The sequence below is a fragment of the Fundulus heteroclitus genome, chromosome 10 (assembly GCF_011125445.2).
Source record: "Fundulus heteroclitus isolate FHET01 chromosome 10, MU-UCD_Fhet_4.1, whole genome shotgun sequence".
In the NCBI taxonomy this organism is placed as follows: domain Eukaryota; kingdom Metazoa; phylum Chordata; class Actinopteri; order Cyprinodontiformes; family Fundulidae; genus Fundulus; species Fundulus heteroclitus.
Genome location: NC_046370.1, coordinates 425,436 through 448,411, shown reverse-complemented (window position 1 = coordinate 448,411; position 22,976 = coordinate 425,436). Strand labels below are relative to the sequence as shown.

The 22,976-nt window shown below is 40.5% G+C and overlaps 1 protein-coding gene across 1 annotated transcript; it reads left to right on the top strand.

Annotated features, from left to right (window-relative positions):
• The first annotated feature begins 15,094 nt into the window (after positions 1 to 15,094).
• LOC105926660 (heparan sulfate glucosamine 3-O-sulfotransferase 2) lies at positions 15,095 to 22,467 on the top strand. The gene is made up of 2 exons (XM_012863055.3): positions 15,095 to 15,968; positions 21,805 to 22,467. Exons 1-2 carry the CDS (start codon positions 15,463 to 15,465, stop codon positions 22,421 to 22,423), a joined length of 1,125 nt encoding a protein of 374 aa, XP_012718509.2. The 5' UTR covers positions 15,095 to 15,462; the 3' UTR covers positions 22,424 to 22,467.
• The last annotated feature ends 509 nt before the right edge of the window (positions 22,468 to 22,976 follow it).

The following is a 22,976-nucleotide window of genomic DNA, read 5'->3' as shown; positions in this document are numbered from 1 at the left end:
TTGTCTCCTGATACCTAATGGCAGTCAGGGTGCCGTCGTTTATCCTGTACAGGTCTGTGCGTTCCTCCATTAAGATGCCTCCCCAGACCAACACTGAACACTGAGCATCAACCGATGCTGCTGATCCTTGCAGGCAGCCCAGCTTCTCCAGAATCTTTCCCGTCTGTCACTTTAGTTCAGAGCCAATGTGCTGATTACCCCGTATGTTCCTAACAGAGCACTTCGCTCTCAGACTGCAGGTCTGCTGGTGGTTCCTAGAGTCTCTAAAAGTAGAATGGGAGGCAGATCCTTTAGCTATCAGGCTCCTCTCCTGTGGAACCAACTCCCAGTTTTGGTCCGTAAGGCAGACACCCTATCTACTTTTAAGACTAATCTTAAAACTTTCCTTTTCCTTTTTGACAAAGCTTATAGTGTCATGTTACCCTGAGCTACTTCTATAGTTATGCTGCTATAGGCTTAGGCTGCTGGAGGACATCAGGGTCTATTTCTCTCACGCTGCTGAGTTCTCCTACTGCTCTCCTATTTTCATTGTCTGTTGTAATTTTAGCTTTTAACTTTTTGTTCTCTGTCATTTTTCTCTTCATAGAAGGTACACCTGGTCTGGCGTTCTGTTAGCTGTGACATCATCAGGGGAGGCAGATCATCCTCTATTACCATCTAACATAGAAAGTACTCCTGGGTCAATGTGAGCTTCTGTGCTTTCTGTGTCTCTGCTCTGTCTTCTCTAAGCCCCAGTGGGTGGAGGCAGATGAGCGTTCACTCTGAGCCTGGTTCTGGTTCTGCTGGAGGTTCTCCTCCCTGTTAAAGGGGAGTTTTCCTCTCCACTGTCACTTCATGCATGCTCAGTATGAGGGATTGCTGCAAAGCCATCAACAATGCAGACGACTGTCCACTGTGGCTCTACGCTCTTTCAGGAGGAGTGAATGCTGCTTGGAGAGACTTGATGCAACCTGCTGGGTTTCCTTAGAGAGGAAACTGAACAATCTGTATAACAAGATTGAACTTTGACTTTGGAAAGTGCCTTGAGATGACATGTATCGTGAATTGACGCTATATAAATAAAATTGAATTGAACTGAATTGAATTGAGGACCTCACTGGTCCTGTCTAGCTGTCCAAGAGAAGAGCTCTTGAGACTGTGCTGGGAGACACAGCAAACCTTCTGACAAAGGCAATTATTTATGAGCCATCTTGATGAAGTTGGACTTCCTTTGCACCCTGTGCAGGGTCCAGGTATCGCCTCATGCTACCAGTAGGGATCCTGGTCCAACACAACACTACCGAATAGCTGTCAAAGAATGAGGAGGGAAAGGTCTGTGGCCTCCACCTGAAAAACCACTCCTGTTTTGGCCGTTGTCTCATTACTGCCCATTTAGTCCTGTTATTAATCTCATTAACACCAGAGCAGAATTTTTATCACTGATTTAGTGTATAACTCTGTCTATATGTGTTTTTTTTCTTATCTCATCTTATCTTAACAGCTGACATTGATTACAAAAAAACTCTGCTACTGAACTGACTACATCAATACTACAGAAGTTTTACTGTCGTGGTATAAAACTCTGATTAAAAAGTGTTCTTTTAGATTTTTAAGCAGTATATTATGCAATAAAGAAAAGGTACAAAGTGTCTAAATGTGCAAAGCTGGCAGAGACAAACCACAGAGGACGTGCAGCTGTAACAGCAACAAAAGGTGGTTCTGCAAAGTATTGACTAACGGGGGAGAAGTACAGATGCGCTCAAACCCTTATTTTATGTAAAACTTCTGTAAAACTAACGCCTGTATAATTATTTACACTCCACACGTATTATTATTAATCATATAATGCAAATAAACTACATTGGAGTTTGTGGGGCACATATATGCTTGCATTCATAATGAATGCCCAGTGCTAGGAGATGCATTCTGGTAATGGCCGGCTGAGATTAAATCTTGCCAACTAATGATGTCTGTTTTTCTGCAGACTTTGCATATGTCTACGTTTGCCCCCAAAGCTTCCACAGTGGATTTAGTGCTGTAAATAAACACCGCCGACTATGCGCTTACATCCAGACGTGAAAGGCAAAAAGTCGGTCACCAACGTGAGCTTTTCACATGACTAAAAAAAAGAAAAACAGACACTTCTGAGCCTCGTGAAAGTGCACATAGGAAGCATTTTTGCGAGCATCTCTCAGATGCCACCAGTGGAGTGCTGCATGTTTTAATTAGCGAAAGGACTACCGGGCGAGTTGTTAGCCAACGGAGAACATTCAGTCCGTGAAGAGATGCCACTCGTGCGTCAGTAAGTGGCCTCCCTCCATTGATCTTTGTCCTGTTTGCATCTACATGTGTGGAGGGCCTTTGGTTTAGGTCCCGGTTCAAAGGAGGAGAAGCTTCCTTTTATAGCTTTTCATAACAGTTTGTGGGTAAAAATAAATCCGTGCACATCTTTGCTCCGTCTCAGCACACACTAAAGGTCAAAAGACCGAAAAGGCCAGTGATGCTTCAGAAAGACCCCCTAGATATGTACTCTCTCTCTCTCCTCCTCTCCATATCTCCCTCCTTCATATGCCCCCCCCCCCCCTCTCTGTGAATGCCGTAGCGACCATTGTCCTCCATCCACTAGCTTTTGCTGAAAGCTGCACAGCAATGAGGTCTCTGTGCCTTTTTGCCTCTCTCTTCCTCTCCCCTCCCCCCTCGGCTGGCTCCTTCTTTCTCTCTCCCCTCTACCTCTCACTCCTTTCCTCTCTCTTTCTCCCTCTATCTCTCCCCCTCTATTAAATTTCCAGTCACACAGTGGTGCAGAGGATATTCCTCCTTTCCCTCTTCTCTCCCCCCCCCTCTCCTCTTTCCTCGTTCTCTCTCTCAGCCATGTTAAAAATCTTCACCTATATCCAGTCCTTTGGTCCAAACTGCCTTTCAGCGCTTTTTTCTGTCGCTCTTTCCTCTGTCTGTACATTTTTTTTGTTGCCTTCCGCACCATTTAAAGCGATTCCATGCCAAACCCGCCCTGCGCCTCTGCTCCCCTTCCTTCCCCTCTTTCCACTCTGTGTCCTCTCTGTGTCATTGCACATTGAATCTGATATCCCTCTTATGGATGTATGGCGTGCTTGTGTGTGTGTGTGTGTGTGTGTGTGTGTGTGTGTGGGAGCAGCGGATAGGAGCGAGGGAGAAGGGCATGCATTTGTGCACAGTAAATGAACAAACACTCATTGCTGTATTGCTTGTGTCATCAGTACAGCAAGGGTCTTGGAGTAGAAATATAGGGAAGGCAGCTAATCCCACAATCCAGAGGATGAGTGCATTGCATTTCCGATACAAACCCCAAACCCTATAAACTCTTAATGCTGTGTTGGGAAGCCACAGGGGAGGAGAAGAGGAGGGCGATGTGGATTTGGCAGCAACATGCTAGCAACAAGACATATGTGGCATGCTGATAGCACCAGAGAGGTGCAGCTCACACTGAGGAGAAGCTTTGGAGCAGAGCTGGTACCCATCCATCAATCAGTTCGTTAGCTACCCCCCCCCCCCCATCCAAAACTGAGCAACCAAATGATTGCACACACTTCAAAGACTACATCTGTGGCTAATTCTTGTAGGAGATGCTCATTGGGGGAAGAGGTTTAAGCTCTATTTAATGGTCCTAACACCCTAATTGGTTTTCTGAGCAAAATTATTATTTTTGGGGGGGAGGGGGTGGGGTTATTTTTAGAGTTTTAGTTGAAAACGTCGGGTTGACTTATGTCCAAGAGAATAAAAGAGATACAAGAGAGGGCTTCAACTTATTCATGGTGACATCCGTTAGCGTGTGTGTGTGTGTGTGTGTGTGTGTGTGTGTGTGTGTGTGTGTGTGTGTGTGTGTGCGTGTGTGTGTGACAGAGAGAGAGAGGAGCGGAGAGGAGAGAAAATAGAGTGAAAAATCCGAGTGTCACAGTATCTTAGCAACTGCCTCCATCTCCTTGGAGACAAGAACTGACATCATTTCCTGTCTGCAAGAACTCACTTTTAGTTTGTACACGGTGTGTTTGTGCACATGGTTGTATATGCTCGGACGCGTGGGAGTTTGTATGTGTGCCAGGGCTTCAGAGTATATATGCAGATGTGCGGCCTTTTAGGTGCAGATGTGGAAGACCAGAGCTTCCTAAAGTAGAAAAATGCTGCTTTGGTTTGGTGTGAAAGAAAAAATACAAAAAAAAAATTCTGCTTAATTTGTAGACCTGTGACGTGTTTTCCAGGTATTAGGCTTTAGTCTAGTTTTTGATGCCGTTTAGAATCACCTGTTAAAGAAATCAAAGTTGATGCAATAGAAGGTTGCTTTTCATAATTTAGAATTTCATAACAGATCCTGCAAAGTTTGTCCACTTCTGAGGATTTCTTATTAATGCTCAGGTCAACCATCACAGCAGCAGCTATGATGGGAAAGCTCTGGCCGCCATCTTGTGGTCACCAAGGATAAGTGCAGCTTTTTTCTTATTTTTTTATTTATTTATTTATTTATTTATTTATTTATTTATTTATTACCAAGCCTGAGAGCTCTTGTATATGAAGTCACATTCTAGGTAGTCCCCCAAAAAATAGATTTTTTGGAAATTAGGGTTAAACCTTAATGGTGTGATTTTTTTTCTTTTTTTTTTTGATGCTGTTTTGAGGTCTTTTTAAAGAAACAAAGCGTGATTACCAGCAAACATTTTCTGTATCTGTGCCTTCATAATAAAGATTCTACAAAGCTCATCCCTCTCTTCAGGGTTTTTTGCTTGTGCTTCTGCAGCAGCTGTTGACTTTGACATGAACAAAGCTTTGACTGCCATCTTGTGTCCGACAAGGTGAACTGCAGCCACCCTCTTCTGTCTATCAGATAACCCTAACTGCTTTTGCGCTTTCCTGAGGTGTGAAGCAACAAATGTCAGCGAATGCCAAAAATCAAGATGATACAACATCAATTGGACTATTCTCATATTTTAGTAAGATTCCATACAGCCTTTGTTTTATGTGATAAAAAGTTCATCTGTTTTGGGTTATGTAGCCAAAAAGGACTTGATGAATAGACATCAGTGAAATAAATATTTCCGGAAGATATTAATTATATTTTTGTAAATAATTAATAATCATAAACGGATGATCTATTAACTATGATACAATTACATTTATCTGGTTCTGTGATTTTTTTGTTCATGGTGAAAATAATTAATTATGCATTTATTCTTGCTTTAAATCACATGAAGTCATACAATAACTAAGAATTGCTTAAGCCCTCCACATCTTGGTCAGCCCTGATAAAGATCTGAAAAGAAAAACCTTGAAATAAAATCAACTTAATTTTTTTATTGCTGCTGCCGAATTTCACAATGTAACAAAAAGAAAGAAAACTGCACTGTGTGTGGTAGCAAAATAAAAATATGTGGCTGTTTAATCAGGATCATCCTCTTTACAGACCCAGCGACAGCCCATTTTCAATTTACTGGAAGATGGCAATAAATTTCATTTTAAAATATGCTGGTATTTCAAATACCTAATGAAGCACGCCCTTCAAAAAAGTAAATTTGGAACAGTAAAAGATCTGCAGCACTACAGATTCTACACTATACCTAAACAGTGGATATGAGCTGCTTTGCCACATAAACATATTTTGCTTTTGCACTAAACCCACTTGGATGGCAGCTCCCCAGTATAAAAAGTTCTCGGTTTTCTCAGCAGGTGTCAGATCCTCTGTTGCTGCCACCAGCCAGTATTATTTGTTTTCCTGAGTTCAGTTAAAAGCTGCTCACATTATGCACCCCCAGTCCTCATCTCTGCATTTGGGTCATTGTTTTATTACAAAAATACACCTTTTTAAATCTATAGTCTCAGCTAACCAATGCAGATGGTTTCAGACCCAGTGACTTTATCAAATGTGTCAATTTTTAATGACAGAAAGGGCAAAAACAGCTTAGTGTCTACAGCATCAAGAGATTCACTAGTAGATTTAGATGAAAATAATTTTCATACCAGCATGTGTTGAATTGATGAATTTTATTTATTATACAATTTGCAAGCCTTATTTAAATTTCAGGTTCATTAAGAATGTATAGAATTAACATCAGCTGAAGCTTTAAGATTTTGTCGTATGTATTTTCACACCATTTTTGTTTTTTGGAAGCCCGAGCTGTAAAAAAAAAAACAGAAAACAGAAGAAAAATGTTCAGAAACACTTTTGTAAAAATGGGAATTGTAACTTGCATTAACACTTTTCAAACAACTGAAACCATTTTTTTCATTAATTAATGTGTAAACCCAAACTGTCAAACAAAGCCTCTTTCAAAAATAAAAAAAAATCTAATAATTTAAAAAATGTGGCTTTGTTACATTTTACTGCATAATCTGCATCACCACTCGTCTTTGTAACAGAAAAAGAAACTGAGAACAGAGGCTGATGCTCAGATACACAAATACTCTGATTATCATAACATATTTACATCAGAAAATAGCAATAAATGTTCTGCCTGCAGGGGGCGCTACTTTTACAGACAACTGCTGATGAATAATATTATACTGTATTTATAAATTATTAGTCTTCTCGACAAACCTGAAACAACTGCTATACTACTACTACTACTACTACTACTAATAATAATAATAATAATAATAATAATAATAATAATAATAATAATAATAATAATAATAATAATAATAATAATAATAATATGATAAATTAATCTGTGAGATTACCTTTTTATAAATGGTCTTCTTTGCCTTTGAATTGTGGGAACATTTCAGGAGTCCTTTATTCTCAAAGAACAGAAACTCCACCAGCAGCTTGACGGCTGGGTTGTCCAGGCTCCTTTTTTCTGGTAGCGTGTACTTTGGGTCATACGTGTGATGCATCACCACCAGAATCACCTGGCCGCTTCCTTTGACATAAAGACAAAACATGAGTCATGCAGAACAAAAACAGTTGTTCTATTCTAGCATGACAGGCTGACACGCCTTTACCTGGCACAGAGGACAACGCTGACTGAACGTCGGTCTCAAAACGACAAACAATGGGGCAGAAGACGATTGTGTAATCAGTCCCATCTGGGCTGGGCTCTATGACTGCACCTCTTTTGTCGAGCTTTTTTAGTATTTTGTCATGAAAACCTAAGGTGTTCCCATATACATAGGAGTAAATCTTCACCATTTTTCCTGAAAGAAAGAACGACAGTCACATTTAATAGTTTTATTTTAAAGTTTAAACTGGTTATTATATGAATATATCGCATGCAATGAGATATGCAAAGAGATCTAAAATTTGTTGGGGTGTCAAATGTGAAGTTCCTAATATCAATATTCATATTTTTGCATATTAAAAAGGCGCAAACCGAGAATTTAGTCATATTAAAATGTGATGAAAGAGAACAGCAAATACATAAACAAATGTGAAGAGAGGTCTGGTATAAATTTCATAATCAGTTTGCCAACAGACACATCAGGTGGTGATCTACAGGCCATCTAAAAAAAAATCAGATTATTGTGAAAAAGTGATTTTCTATTGTGCAAAGGAAGACGAGACCCCGGACCCAATGATGCAGATGACCTGCAGGCCGCTATCAAAGCAACCTGGGCTTCCTGAAGCCCTGAGCAGAACCACAGGCTGGTCGCCTCCATGACACGCAGCATCGATGCAGTAATTCATGCAAAAGGAGCTGCAGCATAAAAATGAACACATCTGATATTTCTGTTTAAAATACTCTTTTTATTGGTCGTGTGTAGTATTCTAATTTTCTGAGAGATTCATTGTATAGGTTTTTGTGATCTGTAAGCCATTAATGAAACTCATCAAAATTACAAGAAATATAAATATTTCACTCAGCGATAGATGAATCTAAATGAATAAAAATAAAAAGATCAATCTAAATGATATTTGAGTTTCGCTGTCTGAAATATTGAACTTTTTCATGATATGAAAGGAAACGAGTCCTATGTCCATTGGTGAAGTGAACCGGGAACAGTAAAATTTACTTTAACGAGCAAGTTCAGCAAGTACTGATTTTATTTCATTGAAAAAAGTGAAGATTCATTGAGTACTGGTTCATTTTGGGACTGTGAATTTAGCTCAGATTTTACTCACAGGTTGAACTATGAACATGAATTACTTCACTTTGAACCAGTGTGAACTGAACATGAAGGTCGGTCTCACACAGGGTGGAAAACTATGCTTAAGGTTCCTAAATCACTTTTCTTTTTGATAGAAAAATAAATATGTAATCTCATCTGATGTTTCTTTTTTTCTGATTGCGTTTCAGAAATAAATTGTGCTTATGATTATGTGTAACAACAGTGGCCGTCCACTTCCTTTTCCCTACAGGGACAGTGCCCAGCAAGGATTATGTTATTGGAAATTAAACTAATTAGTTATGGGTGTACCTCAAGGCTCTGACCACTCCCCCCTTCCTTTCTCTGAAAACATCCTCATGGACATGGTCCACACAACAAGATGTGCTTGTTAATCTTTTCCTTTTTTTTGCACAAAGATGTACATTTTTAATGCAGGCATTCAAATCTTTCTCATATTTAAACATAGTGATAAAAAGTATTTAGCTTCTGTGAGCTTTCTTCTTTTACTCCTCCCTTTTTATAAAATAAATTTAAAAAGTTGCTGAAAATGCATCCAACTGCATCCACAGATATTATGATGATTTATGCTTTTTCCTATTAAATAGGACTAAGTAAAGGCATCTTCTGCCTACATCGCATGTAAGGTTCGTTTCTCGGTCTGAATTTTTCCATATGGAGGATTTGTTTAAGACTCTCTTCTGGGCTCAGCTCCAACATGTCTTTCAAGGCCTTACTCAGATCCAAAAAAAACCCAAAGTCTTTGTAGACACCCAGATGGATAACTAGTGCCTGATGGCATAAACTGAAGGTTTAAAGTCGCTCCTCATCCGACTGAAAGAGACCAGCTTTCTCCGACCAAAGGACGTGTGGAGCGGGACCACAGAAAGAGAAAAAGAGAAAAGAAAGAAGAAAACCTCAAACATTAAAATTCCTACAGGGTTAAAACACCCGCAGCTTATTGTGTAATAATGTTATTAAATAATTATATCAGTGTAATATTTCACATTTCTTCATACTCCTCACAGAGTCAGATTCAAAGGAATCTTTTAAATTTAATATGTATCTTCTGACTGCAGGAAATATTAACGTTTTTCAGCGGCCTAGTCAAAGTCCTGACCTGATTCTGACAGAGAAACCGCAGAAGAAGCTAAAGATGGATTTTCAGCTAATCAATGAAAACTTGCAAAAAAGCTGGTCAGCAATTATACGAAGAGGCTGTTGCCAAAAGGCGAGTAAAGAATTTAATTATTAAGGAGGGTATGAACCATTTTTGAAAGGTCAGTTTTGAATAGAATATATTGTTGATCTTTTTTTTTTTTACATGTTTTATTATCTTTTGAGAAACACTTGTTTCAGTTTCTAAGAGAAGCAAACTTCTTCGTTGAATAAAAATCTTTTTGAATACAAATCTATCAGAAGTATGAATGATTTTGGTAAAAAAAAAAAAACACTTTAATGGAGACAGAGAAAATATTTGCAGAGTGTGGAAAAAAACCTGGATAAAGATCTTAAACCTACGCATGTCAGCGTGAAGGTTTAAATTATCCTGATTTTTAGAAACACTGCTGATTGATGGTCATGGTTCACATTTCACTTAAAATCTCATATTTTCCAAAGTTCTGTCTATTTCACCTATTTAATAATTCAAATGGAAATTTTCCTTCAACACGAGGAAGATATGAGGAAGAAAAAAGATGAAGTAAGGATGGAAGATTATAGGAAGGACGAAATGCAGAAACGAAGTCTACCAAACAGGAAGGAGGAAAATAAAGACTAAAGAAATAAGGAGTGGAAGGACACAAGCAAGGACAGAAGAAAGGACGCTAGATAAAGTGAAAGGGGAACAATATAAGGGAAGAACAAAGGATTAGGAAGAAGAAATAAGAACAAAGTGAAAAGGAAGGGCGGGGTGAGGAATGGACAGAGAGAAGGAAGGGTGGAGAGACCAAGGAGGTAAAAAGGGGAAGGACACAGGGACGGAAGTAAACAAGAGAGCAGCAATTAGACACAGAAAAACGAGAATATTTTACAGATGTTATTTTTCTTTAACCAGATCTGGAACACTCTTAAACTCATCACTACATAGAAACCCAAGAGGGTTCAGATGTTTCTGTTTGTTTGTTAAAATAAACTTGTCTTTAAAGTTTAAGTCAACATAAAACAGAACAGTTAGAAGTTAACTGGTTTCAGTGAGTAGAAAAATTATTTTCAATCAAATGTTGTACACAAAAAAGTTCGATTTTTACTAACTCTGAGAAATATAGGCTTAAAAAAGCTCGATTTAGATAATTAACTTTATGTGTCTTTTAGTCAAAATGAATTACATTTCTGCTGAGAAATCTTTCCAATGTTTTATTGGTTTAATTTGAGCTGTTTGTCTTAGCAGAGAAAGCTACAGGAGATCATAGGAGTAAACTTTCTATAAAGATGAGGAATGCAACCTAACATGTCTAACTGGTTAAATGAACAAGTCTATCTAACTATCTAACTAACCAACTAACTAATTTACTAACCAACTAACTAACTAACTATATTAAGCTATATTTGTAGCTTCACTCATTTCAATAATCATCAACAACTCATATTGTGTTAATTATGCCAACAAACAAACATTTAAGGCAGGCGCTGACTTCACCGTATTCCTCATAAATGCAACTAGAACATGTTTTCCTGGCATTTTAAACGTGTTTCTCTAAAACCTGCTGCTTTAAACTTTGACAGAGCTTTTGGCATTCAGTTGTTTTTACTTGTCTGACGCGATTATTCAGTAATTTGGCAGTAAAACAAAGTTAACTCACCGTTCAGCTCTCGGGATTGTTGTTGTTCTCTGTCTTTCTAAGTGAAATATTTCACTTTCACTTTGAGTCATTACCAATCTATGACGCAGAGCGGCTGCGCTACCATCACCTGTCCAGCAGGTGGCGCCTGTGCTGCGTCGCTAATCATGAGTAAAATCTACAGCGAGATAGTTTTTTTTAATCTATTTTTTTGATACAAATAAATGCTTACTTGTAAACATAGTTTATTCTTAATTTTGTTTTTTATATACATTTCTGTTATTTAGAGTTCAAGATCTTCTCCAAAGTTACTCTTTCAAAACATTGACGCTGCCACTACTTTCTGTGTGTGTGTGTGTGTGTGTGTGTGTGTGTGTGTGTGTGTGTGTGTGTGTGTGTGTGTGTGTGTGTGTGTGTGTGTGTGTGTGTGTGTGTGTGTGTGTGTGTGTGTGAACTGAACCCACAGCAGCAATCCCTCATCCATCTCATCTGTGACGTAAAGCTGTCTTGATCATCTGTATCTGTCCTCAGTGTCTGATCGGCTGCAGGACAGGCAGACTTCCCTCCACAGGCCTCTCTAGCTGTGATAAATGGGCTGCGTGTCTGATGGAGTGGTCAGCGGGTAAATAACCTATATTTAGAGAGCTCCGAAAAGAGAGTCGGCAGAGTCAAAAGATGTACTGGGTATTCACATCCATAAAGAGGATTGCTGTGTCTTTATTGCCTTTGAAGTTAAGATTACCAGTGTGTTGTTTTCTTAGTTAAAGTCCATAATTTTAAATTTGAATGTTGTACCCGGAGGTTATTCCAACCTGAAAACTCTTTGTTTATCGTGGTGTTTTTTGTGCTGATGGGGCTGAACTGAGAGTTACACGCTCGCGCCTCTGTTGTGGTTTATTGCGGTCGAAAAGGTTATGCTTCTCCGCAAGAAGGTAAAACAAGACTTATGCTCGGGGAGTGAGACAAAGGGCAAACTGATTTTATTATTTTTGATAGCGACACCGAAAACCCAAGCTGTGGTCTCAGCAGAGAAGTGCGATTATAACATTTAATCACAGCGCCGTATCGCCATGCTTTGGAGGCTTCTCGCCTCCAGGTTTGATTTACCCGCCCTCTTCCTGAGGAAAAATCTCATTCACTAGACGGATTGCCGAGCAGCTCCCTCTGACTAGCCTCTATAAATCATTCTTTAATCAGAGGCCGGTGAGATTGGGCGCAGACACCCGCAAGGAGCTCCACGGTGACATCTCAACTCCTCCCCATGTGTCTTTGCAGGCCGGGGAGTTTTTACCCTCCGCTGTTCTCCACCTTGGGCCTTTTCTGCATTTGCACCAGTCATCAGAAAAACTACGATAGACGACCACACACCCATCCTCTCACGCTGCCTCTCCCAGAAGCGAAGTGGTGCCGGATGAGATCAGATCTAAATGAGGGCAACTCACCTGGGGTGCCAGAGTTCAGGTGAACCTAACAGTTGTGGTCTTATAATGTGTCAATAGGTCTATAAGGACTGATGAGATCATCCAAAAAGCGTTGAAAGTAACTGTTGAGCTAAATATTGCAGATCCAGGGAGAAACTCATGTCTTGTAATCTCAGGCACGAATCCCATAATCCTTTTTAGCTTTTAACGGCTTGTTTGAAATATTCCACGATGCCGTAATGACACAACGAACAGGTTTAGTCATTGTGAGAAACAACAGGTTGGAACAAAAGTTTGAATTTAATGTGGATTTTCTTAAAACCCCATTTTTGGGATCTTTGTTCTGTGTTAGAAGGTTCACCTTCAGACCCACGCCGTCCCTCTCAGATTAAAAGGATTATCATCAGTGAAATTCAAGCCTGGAAGCTGCTCAAACAATAAAAGTAACTTATCAACAGGGAAGTCAGCGTTAGTTCCCATCCTGGTCCTCAGGGACCCCTGCCCTGCATGGTTTAGGTGTCTCCTTGCTGCCACACACCTGACTTGAATAAATGAATGATTAAGAGGCTTCTGCAGCACTTGATGGCTGCAGAGGAGGTCACACAATCATTTGTAATCACATCTAAAACATGCAGGACGGGGGTCCCCTGGGACCAGGGTTGGGACCCGCTGCCTTAGAGAATAAATTAAATTTACAGCCACCCACATGGACAATCCAGATGTCTTCAAGGGAATTGTTAAACGGTCAGCGATGGTGAGACTAAGACTGAGCTTTCCAGCCGACGTAACATGGCGTATGGATGGAGAAGCTACCGTAGGTGAGGCGGCGAGGTCCCAAACCTGTCAGTCATGGCGGCAGTGGCATCATACTGAGGATCTGACATGAAGGTGAGGCTTTAAAGCCTAAAATCACTGCACCCACTGCCAAATAAGGTGGTGGAAAACCTGAAACATGCCATGTGCTCATGTATCCGCCCACTTTGCAATGAAGCCCCTCAACATTTCTGGGGCAACCAATAAAAAAAGTTGCATAATTAGTGAAGTGGAATCCACCTGTGCGCCATCCAAGCGTCACATGATCTGTTTCCCTGGAAAGATGGTAAGCTCATAGAAACTGATCCAGAGCTACGTGCAGCTGGAATTGCTGCAAAAGGCACTAAAAGGTGTTGCCTTTAAGGGAGTGAACAGGTGATGCAAGCCGGAGATTTCTGTTATTTTGTCCTAATTTTTGTTTGCGTCACAAATATACATCCTCAAAGTGGTCGGCACACTCTGCCAATGAAATTGGTGCAAACTCCCATGATCATGATTGTATTTTATATCTTTAAAATAATTTTAAAAATGAGAGGGGAAACAATTATCATGTACCTATGCCTATAGGAAGAGGGCGGTCAAACGTTTTTTGCCAAAATGTTTTGATTATAATAATTACAGTTTTGATTATAATCATCTGATTAGCGAGTATAAGCATCAAGTGTTTCTGACGTGGCTTTCTGCAAAGAGTAATAAACTGAAGTTGAAAAAAAAACTCCAATATACACAAAAATGTGGAAGGTGACGGACAGATGGATGGATGGGTTGAATATTAAAAATAGAATATTACAGAAGAACCTATAAATCAAAGGTTTTTAACACAGAAATGTGACATTGTGGGCTTCACAGTCATGGAGAAGACTGCTGCACATTGCTAAAGAAGCTAGTGCTTTATACAAGAATATATATGGAAGGTTTGGTGGAAGGAAAACGTGCAGTAGAGAAAGGCCATTCAAGCAACAGGGATAAGCACAGCCTAAAGAGTTTTTTCAAAAGTTCAAGGACCACAGATGTATCAGGGACATGGGCTACAATTTGCAATATGCATTATTTGATCTAATCCATCCTGAAACAGGAGAAACAAGAAGTGAATAATTTGAGCGAATAAGAAGTTTCTTACTGGGGCTACGGGGGAAAGGACGGGATGGTCACTCGGCAGTCCAAGGTCCTCTTTCAGATGACTTTTAAAGCTTCATTTGGAAACCAAGATCTCAGAATCCGAACTGTTTGAGGTCCATTTTAATGTTTCCAAAGTCATTATTGACTTTGGAAACATCTGCTGGTGTTGCTGGTGTTGGTACAGTGCGTTGTATCAAAACAATGCCAGTGTCCTAGGGTTGCCACGATACTAAAATTTCAATCTTAACTTAACTTAATCTGTACAGTGCGTTGTATCAAAACAGAGCTGCCGTCTAATGGCACCGTGGCTGAAAGACCCAATAGCTGCTTTAATGACGTGCAACCTGGCCTGACCTGAGCTGAAAGCCGCCATGCTGGACGGAATTGGTCAGTCTGCGTTCACCATCCGTGTTTTTATTGGTCATACTCTATTTTTCTGAGAGATTGTATTTTGGGTTTTCATTTCCAGTAAGTCACAACCGATAACGCTTTAAATATGTCACTCTATGCGTATGAGTACCACTTCCTGAATTAAACTCCTGAAATAAATAAAGTTTTTGAAGATTTTGAACGACGTGAACCATGAAGACGAGAAAATGGGGTGAAATAAAACTTCCGTTTTTCCAACCAGCAGGGCTCTTACATCCAGCAGAGTGTGGGCATGTTGGCCAATGAATGGTCCAAGCGTTATTTATTGCGTTGTGGCTGCAAACAGGAGGAGATATTTAGTCATTTCCATTTTCAAAACGTCATAATGTAGCAAACAGGGTTGCGTTTGATTGCACCAAGTTTAGGTGACTGCTTTGCAGCAGCTCTGGTGAGCGCAGATAACTGACGTGAGACTTTATTTTCTTAACTCAAAGGTGCTCTGACGTCACAGTGTTGGAATATTTATTTTATTTTTTTGCGCCACTCAGCTGGTTGGGGGCTCCCAGTCCCCGCGCGTTTCCACGGAGCGCGCTTCGCTCCAGCTCCCCAGCCGCGCGTAATGACCACGGAGACCTCCGGGAGTTTTAAAAGAGGACGTCGCCTCCCAAGTCAACTCGGATCGACCTTACGCCTTCCCTGGTGATGAACTGAGGAGATGGGGCTTATGGATTATAGGAAATATAGCCTCCCGCGCTGTAGGACGGTGGAAGTATTGACCCACAAATGTTTCTGAAGAGCTGGGTTCATTTGGAATCCGCGGACCGCTTTGACGCTTAAACAGGGGAAGTAGTTGGAAAGGATGGGACACCTGATCAGTTAGAAAACCATGCACTGTTTGTCTAAATGGAGAGATGGCATACGTGCTCATCTTCAGTCGACATTTCCCTTTCTCACACCGGCTCAGAGGAACATCAATTTGTCTCCTGTCTCTTTTTATTTCCTTTCTGTGCTACTGCGCGCTGTTCCCCGGCGCTGCTGTCATGCAAAAGTCAGGTGATCCGACGCCCAGCTGTCTGCAAGCCGATGGAGTCAAACTGCGCCTTCAGAAATCCCTCTCCTGTCTTCATCCGCTGGACGCACGGAGGAGCAGCGCTGCCGGTGAGGCTCCTCAGCCGCAGACCGACCAAAGACGCCCCGCCGCCGCCGCCCTCACCGCCAGGGATAACACCCCCAGCCCCCCGATGAGCCACTTAAAGTTCGGCAATAAAAAGTTACCGAACGCCATCATAGTTGGCGTGAAAAAGGGAGGAACGAGGGCGGTTCTGGAGTTCATCAGGATTCATCCGGACGTCCGAGCGGCGGGGACCGAAACTCATTTCTTTGACAGGAATTATGACAGAGGTCTGGAGTGGTACAGGTAAGAAGCGATCTCACACGACCAATGTACACATTAGGGCATGAAATTAGATTTTTACCTTTATTCATGAATCGCCAAAAGCGCATCATAAGAAAAAGCTTGGACCTAATAGTAGACGACTGGAGTCTGCGACTTGGAATCGATTAAAAGAAACCAAGACTTGTCCTAAAAACTGAAGGCTAAGGACGCACGATGCACCAATCAGACTCTAGCGTCAGTCCTAACTCCTTTCTGGCACCTTGCATTGTCCTCCTGTAGACGTCTGTGTGGATTTAAAGTCAGGAAGTGGGTAGAAATACTTGGTAAGTGTCAATCTCTTGAGACACGGAGTTAATGACCTTTAAAAACAGCTTTATTACAATTATCCTTAAATGGCTGAAGCCTGATCACTGTGGCTCAGCACAGGCCCTGTTCATCTGCCCAGAAGTTTGTCAGGTTTTTCCATCTTATCCCAGCTTTATAGCGCTTACAATCATTTTGAATTACAGTAATGTAGCATTGCATCTTTATTAAAGTGTATCTTGGTTAGGCCACATTATTTGGCTGATTTTCACCCCATACATTAAATACATTTTTAAACATTTAATTGTCATAATTACAGATTAATGGCAAGAAGATATTTCTTTTGTTAACAAGAAATATATGCATGCAGTCAAACAACCAATAAATCTGTGTTTCTTTTACGGATTTGTTGTCTCGTAGTCTGCGGGAGATATGTGTACACAATAATTATAGGCTGAAAGGATCGCCACTAATTGGCAGTCTTCAGGATGTTTGGCAGCTGAAGCCCTTTTATCTCGGAGATGCGATCCCACAGGCCATTACTGTGGTTTGACTGTCAGCTGTCAAAACTGTTAAAAGGTCAGAGGAGGAATGCTTTCGAAATAAAGCAGCTGTTTCATTAATGAAGTCCGATTTCCTGTTGGGAATCTGTAAATCTGCAGGGTGCTTTTCTGCATGGCTTTTTGTTTTTGAATTTATTTATTTTTTGTTTTAAGCGGTATCTAAACAAAAGAACAAAGATTCCTGCAGTGAACTTGCCAAGCATCAGATGGTGGCTTGCCTGGCCAAGTCTCAGCCTGTCTAAATGCTGCAGTGGCCAGGTCCTCCTGTGGAGAACAAATAAAAGCAGATTTCAAGAAGGTAAACAGAAATGGATTTTCAGAGCCTCCAGTCAAAATTTTCTGCATGGCCTTGATCATCTAGCATTCTATTCCACTTGCTTCAGTACTTTTCCATAAGTCTCAAGTTACCGCACAGTAAATATGGCATATTGCCTTCTATCCTCTCAGGTTTGTCGTTGTTCAGTGCATCTGTAACTGCATGGATGATTTTATACCTTCACTCTTATCTCTCATGACAGGGATTTCCAACTCCCTATCCTCAGTAAAATTTCAAACTAAACAAAATTTGTATTTACCATTTACTTCAGCAACACTAGCACAAGAGTATTTGTATTTGAGATCAAATAAATATGATTAAATTCAACAAGACACAATTTTAACTTTCTTAATTAGGGCAAAACTGATAAATGGGGGACAATTCAGCCCTCATTGTCACTTCACTGTTGAAAAAACAAGATATATAGGAGTTTAGATACTTTATGGAAGGATGCACCATTGATTTAGCCGTGCAATTGTTTTGTTTTATTTTAATTGCTTATCTTTATTGCATAACTATGTACTTCATTTGCCTATCAATTGCTGCTGATCAATGGTGGTCTGCCAATAGGGGGCACTAAGGCGCCACCCCGTCAATAAGTGAAGACGCAGTAAACATAAACTGCAAAACAATACTAATTATCACATCTATTCTCTCATAAAACAGGTCTAACCTTTGGTTTTTCAGCATTTCAGGGTTTATTTGGGGTTATTTCTTTGCGTAGGCCTCCTAATTTTAACGTTTTAATGCTGATGCCGGACCGATGAGTGTTTGGTACCTCCTAACACTTTTGGCGTCCATGTGACTTCATGCCGGTCCCTAATTGGTTCTCCTCAGGGCGCGACTCTCGGCGCCTGTGGCCCAGTGAGCGATTTTTGTGTCATTCTTCATCCAATCAGAATAATTCATCACACCTGTCAATCAAAGTCACATCCCTGCCACCTTAGACACACAGGCGCAAATGTCACGCCAACATGATTTCAAACAGAAGATTCAGATTACAGTAGCAAGACAGAAGACAACGACGCAGCGCAAGACAATTGTTTTTTTTTTTTTGCTGGAAACTTGAATTTAGCCCAATCAGATATAAAGAATGGTTAAATGTCCACACTAGAGTTATCCCAAGACCTGGAACAAGTAGAGTTTATTGTCGTGTAGTCATCTCCAGCCTCTAGTAAATGTAATAAATGTTTCTACTGAGTGGCAAATAAAGAATAATTTTAAAGTAAAACGAATTGTGTGGATTTGGTTTATACAAAACACATTATTTTACAGTGTAATAAAGGATTTTATCCATGCAAATGAATTCAGCAGCAGCCCTGAATAATTTCTTTCTTTCTGGCAATTTTGCATGATTTTTTTTTCTTCAGTGATCAACTACATCAGCAGGGAAGGTTGCTACATGTTCCTACATTTCCTACTTATTTCTACTCCACACCTAAAACATGCATGACATAAATATTTGAAGATTGATTTTGGATACCCCTGTCTTACGACAATAATACCACAGGTCATTGTGCATTCCTTACACAGAAATAAGACCGCACAATGGCTTTAAAAGCCAGAACATTCATGGTCTTAACAGTGTCTTGGAGATAATAATTGTTAAATGTAATTGCAGCATTGTACATCCCAATGAAATGTGTCCTCTGCATCTAATCCATCCCTCAGGGAGCATCGGGGTTCACCTGAGCAGCGCCCGGGGAACATTCTGGGACTAAACGTCTTGCTCAGGGACCCGGAGTGGAAGTCTGTTGGATTCAAACCAGGGAACTTGCATCATTTCAGAGGAAGCAGACGCCCTGTTCTACAACCACTAGACCACCACTCCCCGAATGATACCCAGTACCCATTACATTAAGTAATTTATGGCAATTCTCTTGGCAGCACAGCTGTTATGGACGTCCTGTCCCACAAAAAGGACCCTGTGAAACAGGCGAAATGAACAACCCGTCATCTCTGTGTCTGTAAACACACAGACAGGTCCCTTTCACACTGAAATTGGTCTGCACCTGGCTCCTGACTAAAGCAGAACCCCAGTTTTGGAGAAACGCACACATTTCCAAATTGCACATATGCGACCGTACCCAGCAAAACCCTGAATAAGTCTCCCCGAGGCCGTTTTGAGTTATTTACAGATTCTGAAAGGGTGGAATCTAAGTTCTCCGATGATGTGGAAGTTGTGGAAATCAATAAAGAATTGCAGAAGATACGGCCATTCGAATGTTGAAGATCAATGAGAACACGTGGTGAAATTTGGCTCGATGGGATTTTAAGACGAAAACATCCCAAGTTTAAACACATTTTACTGTTTTAAAACCTTCAAAACTAAAGAATTGAGGGGTCACTTCATAACTTCAACAAGCATATTTAGCAATAAAACAAAAAACTGGAGGTTTTTCTCAGTTTGTGCCTACTTGTTCCCACTTTTGCTGTGGTGGGTCACATACAGGCAGGTTGGCAAGAGATCAAGAATGATTGCTGCTGTTGAAATGTAGATTTTATTTGCCACGCTTTATAAGCAACTCAGAGACGTTATTGTAGAAAGAGGGTTGACAGAGAGGGCTGCACTGTGACGCAGTTGTTAGCACTGTTACCTTGCAGCAAGAAGGTTCTTGGTTTGAATCCTGGACTGGGGTCTTCCTGCACGGAGTTTGCAAGTTCTCCCTGTGTTCTTGGTCTTACTTCGATCGAAGGAGGGCCCTTGCAAAAAAACTTTGGATAAACGTTAAAATATAGGTATCCAAACATTTGCCTGATTTAAATTCTAATACTGATTATCAACGCAAAAATGCCAACTTTGTAAAACCAAAATGCACCAATGTGAATCTAAGAAGTTCACATTGCATAGTTTAACATTGCATTAAGTTATTTTATACTGAATCTGTTCTACAGAAAGAGAGAATTTCGTTTGACGAAAATATATATTTATTGTGACAAGAACCAAACTAAATATTGATTTCCTCAAGTGAGAACCAAATGCAGAGTTGCTGACACTAAACCAAGAGTAAATCCACTCTGTGAAAGATCGTTTTGGAGATAAATGTAGTTTCTATTACAATGAGCTATGTAAGAAATGAATGGACGATGCGTCGGACGGTTGCTTCCACGTGGTTCATTAATTTCTGATAATGGACAACTCGAAGGGTGTTATCCCGCTTATACCATGGCCACTTATGAGTTATAAATATTAAATCAAGTATTAACTCTTTTATGGGGGTTTTTAACCGCCCATATAGGACTTTTTTATATAAGTCCTATAACCGTTTTTAAGGGACACCCTGCAGCCAATCAGAATTGAGTAACCAATCAGAGTCGAGTATCCACCCAGACCGTGGTATAATGTGCAGTAAACTCCACCAACCACCAAGAAGATGAAGACAAATTGTTGAATAATTCTGAGGCTGTTTTCTAAAAACAGAAGGAAACATTGGCACAGTTTTCTTGATCTTTGTCACAAATATATGCAAAGAAATATTAACATTGGACAAAGATAAACTGACTAAATAGAAAGAGACATTTTCAAATGACGACGTCATCTGATTTAAGAAACCATCCAAACTAATCTGGCTCTAAGTAAAAAAAACCTAATAATTAGTTGTTCCATCCATCACGTTTGCTCGGTCTCTCCTCCTTTTTGTTGAGTCATGAACTCTGATCTTAGCTGAGGCACAACAGGCCTGTGCCGGGTCTTCTGCCTCCTGGGTCAGACATTGTTGCGTTATTGGAGTCATTTTGGTCGGCCCGGCCACTCCTGGATTATTCCACATTCAATTTCAAATTGAAACTTGAAAGCTGCATTATGTATTCAGCCAGCCTGTCCTTATCTGATTTTAACGTTTGATTAACACAGTGACGAAATAAGCACAACAGAAGAAACGTGTAAGGATGCATATAGGTGTTTTTTTCTAATCTGACAAAGGGTGAGAGGAGTTATTGGACACAAATCTAACTGGTTTAAATGGTGTAAATTGTCCTGAATTAGTATTTGTACCTTACTGTTTATAAAAATGAACTTTGAATGGTGGGAATCAGTTGACATATGACGATAAAACATTTGGGTTTTTGCTTAAAACCTTTGTTTTCCTCCCTAAAAATAAGAACAGGAGTCTGCAAATAGTTAATTAAAATGTTAACTTTAGTTATCATAAGCAGCTCGGTCTACTCTGGCAGAACATTATCACAGTCTGAGTAAATGTACCTGTTCTGACACCTTTATTCATGTACCGCCGTGGCCTAGTTTGAAAACCCGGCAGTAACCTCTTTTATAAATATATATATAAAAATACTTGTTCTGATTGCATTCACGGTGATTTATTACTCTTGAACAGTTCTGGGCTGATGCGCAGGAAAGCTGTCTATGACACAAATCTCAAGCGACAACAAACCACTATGACTTTGCTTCATTTACATTAAGAAACTGGGTTTATACTCAAGCTGGAGTTAAGTTTGAGTAGCTCTATGCATTTGTTATTCACTGCTCTGCCCCAAATATATAAAATACACTTCTTCCTTGTTTTAATCCTTTATTCTTGACGTTAATTCAAGCAGCTTTGAAAAAGAAGACTGGAGAATGTTGCATTTAACAGGCCAGGTACTGTCATTGTTCTGTTTATTAGCAACCTATGTCTTACTAGAAATCTTGCCCTTTTCTTTACTTTCTCTTTTCATTCAGAGGTTTAATGCCAAGGACCCTTGAAAGCCAAATAACAATGGAGAAGACGCCAAGCTACTTTGTGACCAAAGAGACTCCACACCGGATCTCTGCCATGTCCCAGGAGACTAAGCTCATTGTGGTGGTGCGTGACCCCGTCACTCGAGCAATATCAGATTACACGCAGACTTTATCCAAAACCCCAGACCTGCCGAGCTTCCAGGACCTGGCCTTCAAAAACCAGAGCCTGGGCATTGTGGACATGTCCTGGAACGCCATCCGCATCGGCCTGTACGCCCTGCACCTGGAGAACTGGCTGCGCTACTTCCCTCTGGCTCAGATTCACTTTGTCAGCGGGGAGCGTCTTATCACGGACCCAGCCGGCGAGCTGGCCCGGGTGCAAGACTTCCTCGGGCTCAAGCGCATCGTCACCGACAAACACTTCTATTTCAACCGCACCAAGGGCTTTCCTTGCCTTAAGAAGCCGGAGAGTAGCGGCTCGCCTCGCTGCCTGGGCAAGTCCAAGGGCAGAACTCATGTGCAGATAGACAGAGACGCTATTGAGCAACTGCGAGACTTCTACAGGCCTTACAACGTCAAGTTCTATGAAATGGTGGGGCATGACTTTAGATGGGAGTAGTTGTTTGGGACATATTTCTACAAGGGAACGGGACACAGCAGATGTAAAAAAAAAAAGTGTACTGAGCCGCGTTAAAATCTCAGGTTTTTGTCGTGTAAAGAATTAAACCAAGAGAAGCAATGTCAGAACTCTTCCACCTTGAATATGACATATAATCTGTACAGCTCAACAAAAAATGAACCAAAAGTTCTGATGGGGACACAAAATGAAAACTAGAGATATGCTGGTGAAGATTCTCAGTGATCCAGGTCATGGTCATTCCAAAAAAGTAAAAAAAAAAAACAAAAAAACAACTGGACTTTTTTCCGAAGTTTGAAAACGTTTCGCTTCCCATCCAGAAAGCTTTCTCAAGTCTAAATGTCTGGAGTAGTGTGGAGTACCAAGCTTTATAGTACTGCCCAACAAATGGCTTAGATATTTTGGTTCAATTTGCATGTTATCTAAGCCATTACCAGGCCTTTGTTGGGCAGTACTATAAAGCTTAGAGCTCCACACTACTCTAGACATTTAGAATTGAGAAAGCTTTCTGAATGCGAAGCGAAACGTCTTCAAA

Coding starts and splice junctions, on each gene's coding strand:
- LOC105926660 (XM_012863055.3), top strand. CDS start 15,463: ATGGCATACGTGCTCATCTTCAGTCGACATTTCCCTTTCTCACACCGG. Junction 15,969..21,804: donor AGAGGTCTGGAGTGGTACAG/GTAAGAAGCGAT, acceptor CTTTTCATTCAG/AGGTTTAATGCCAAGGACCC.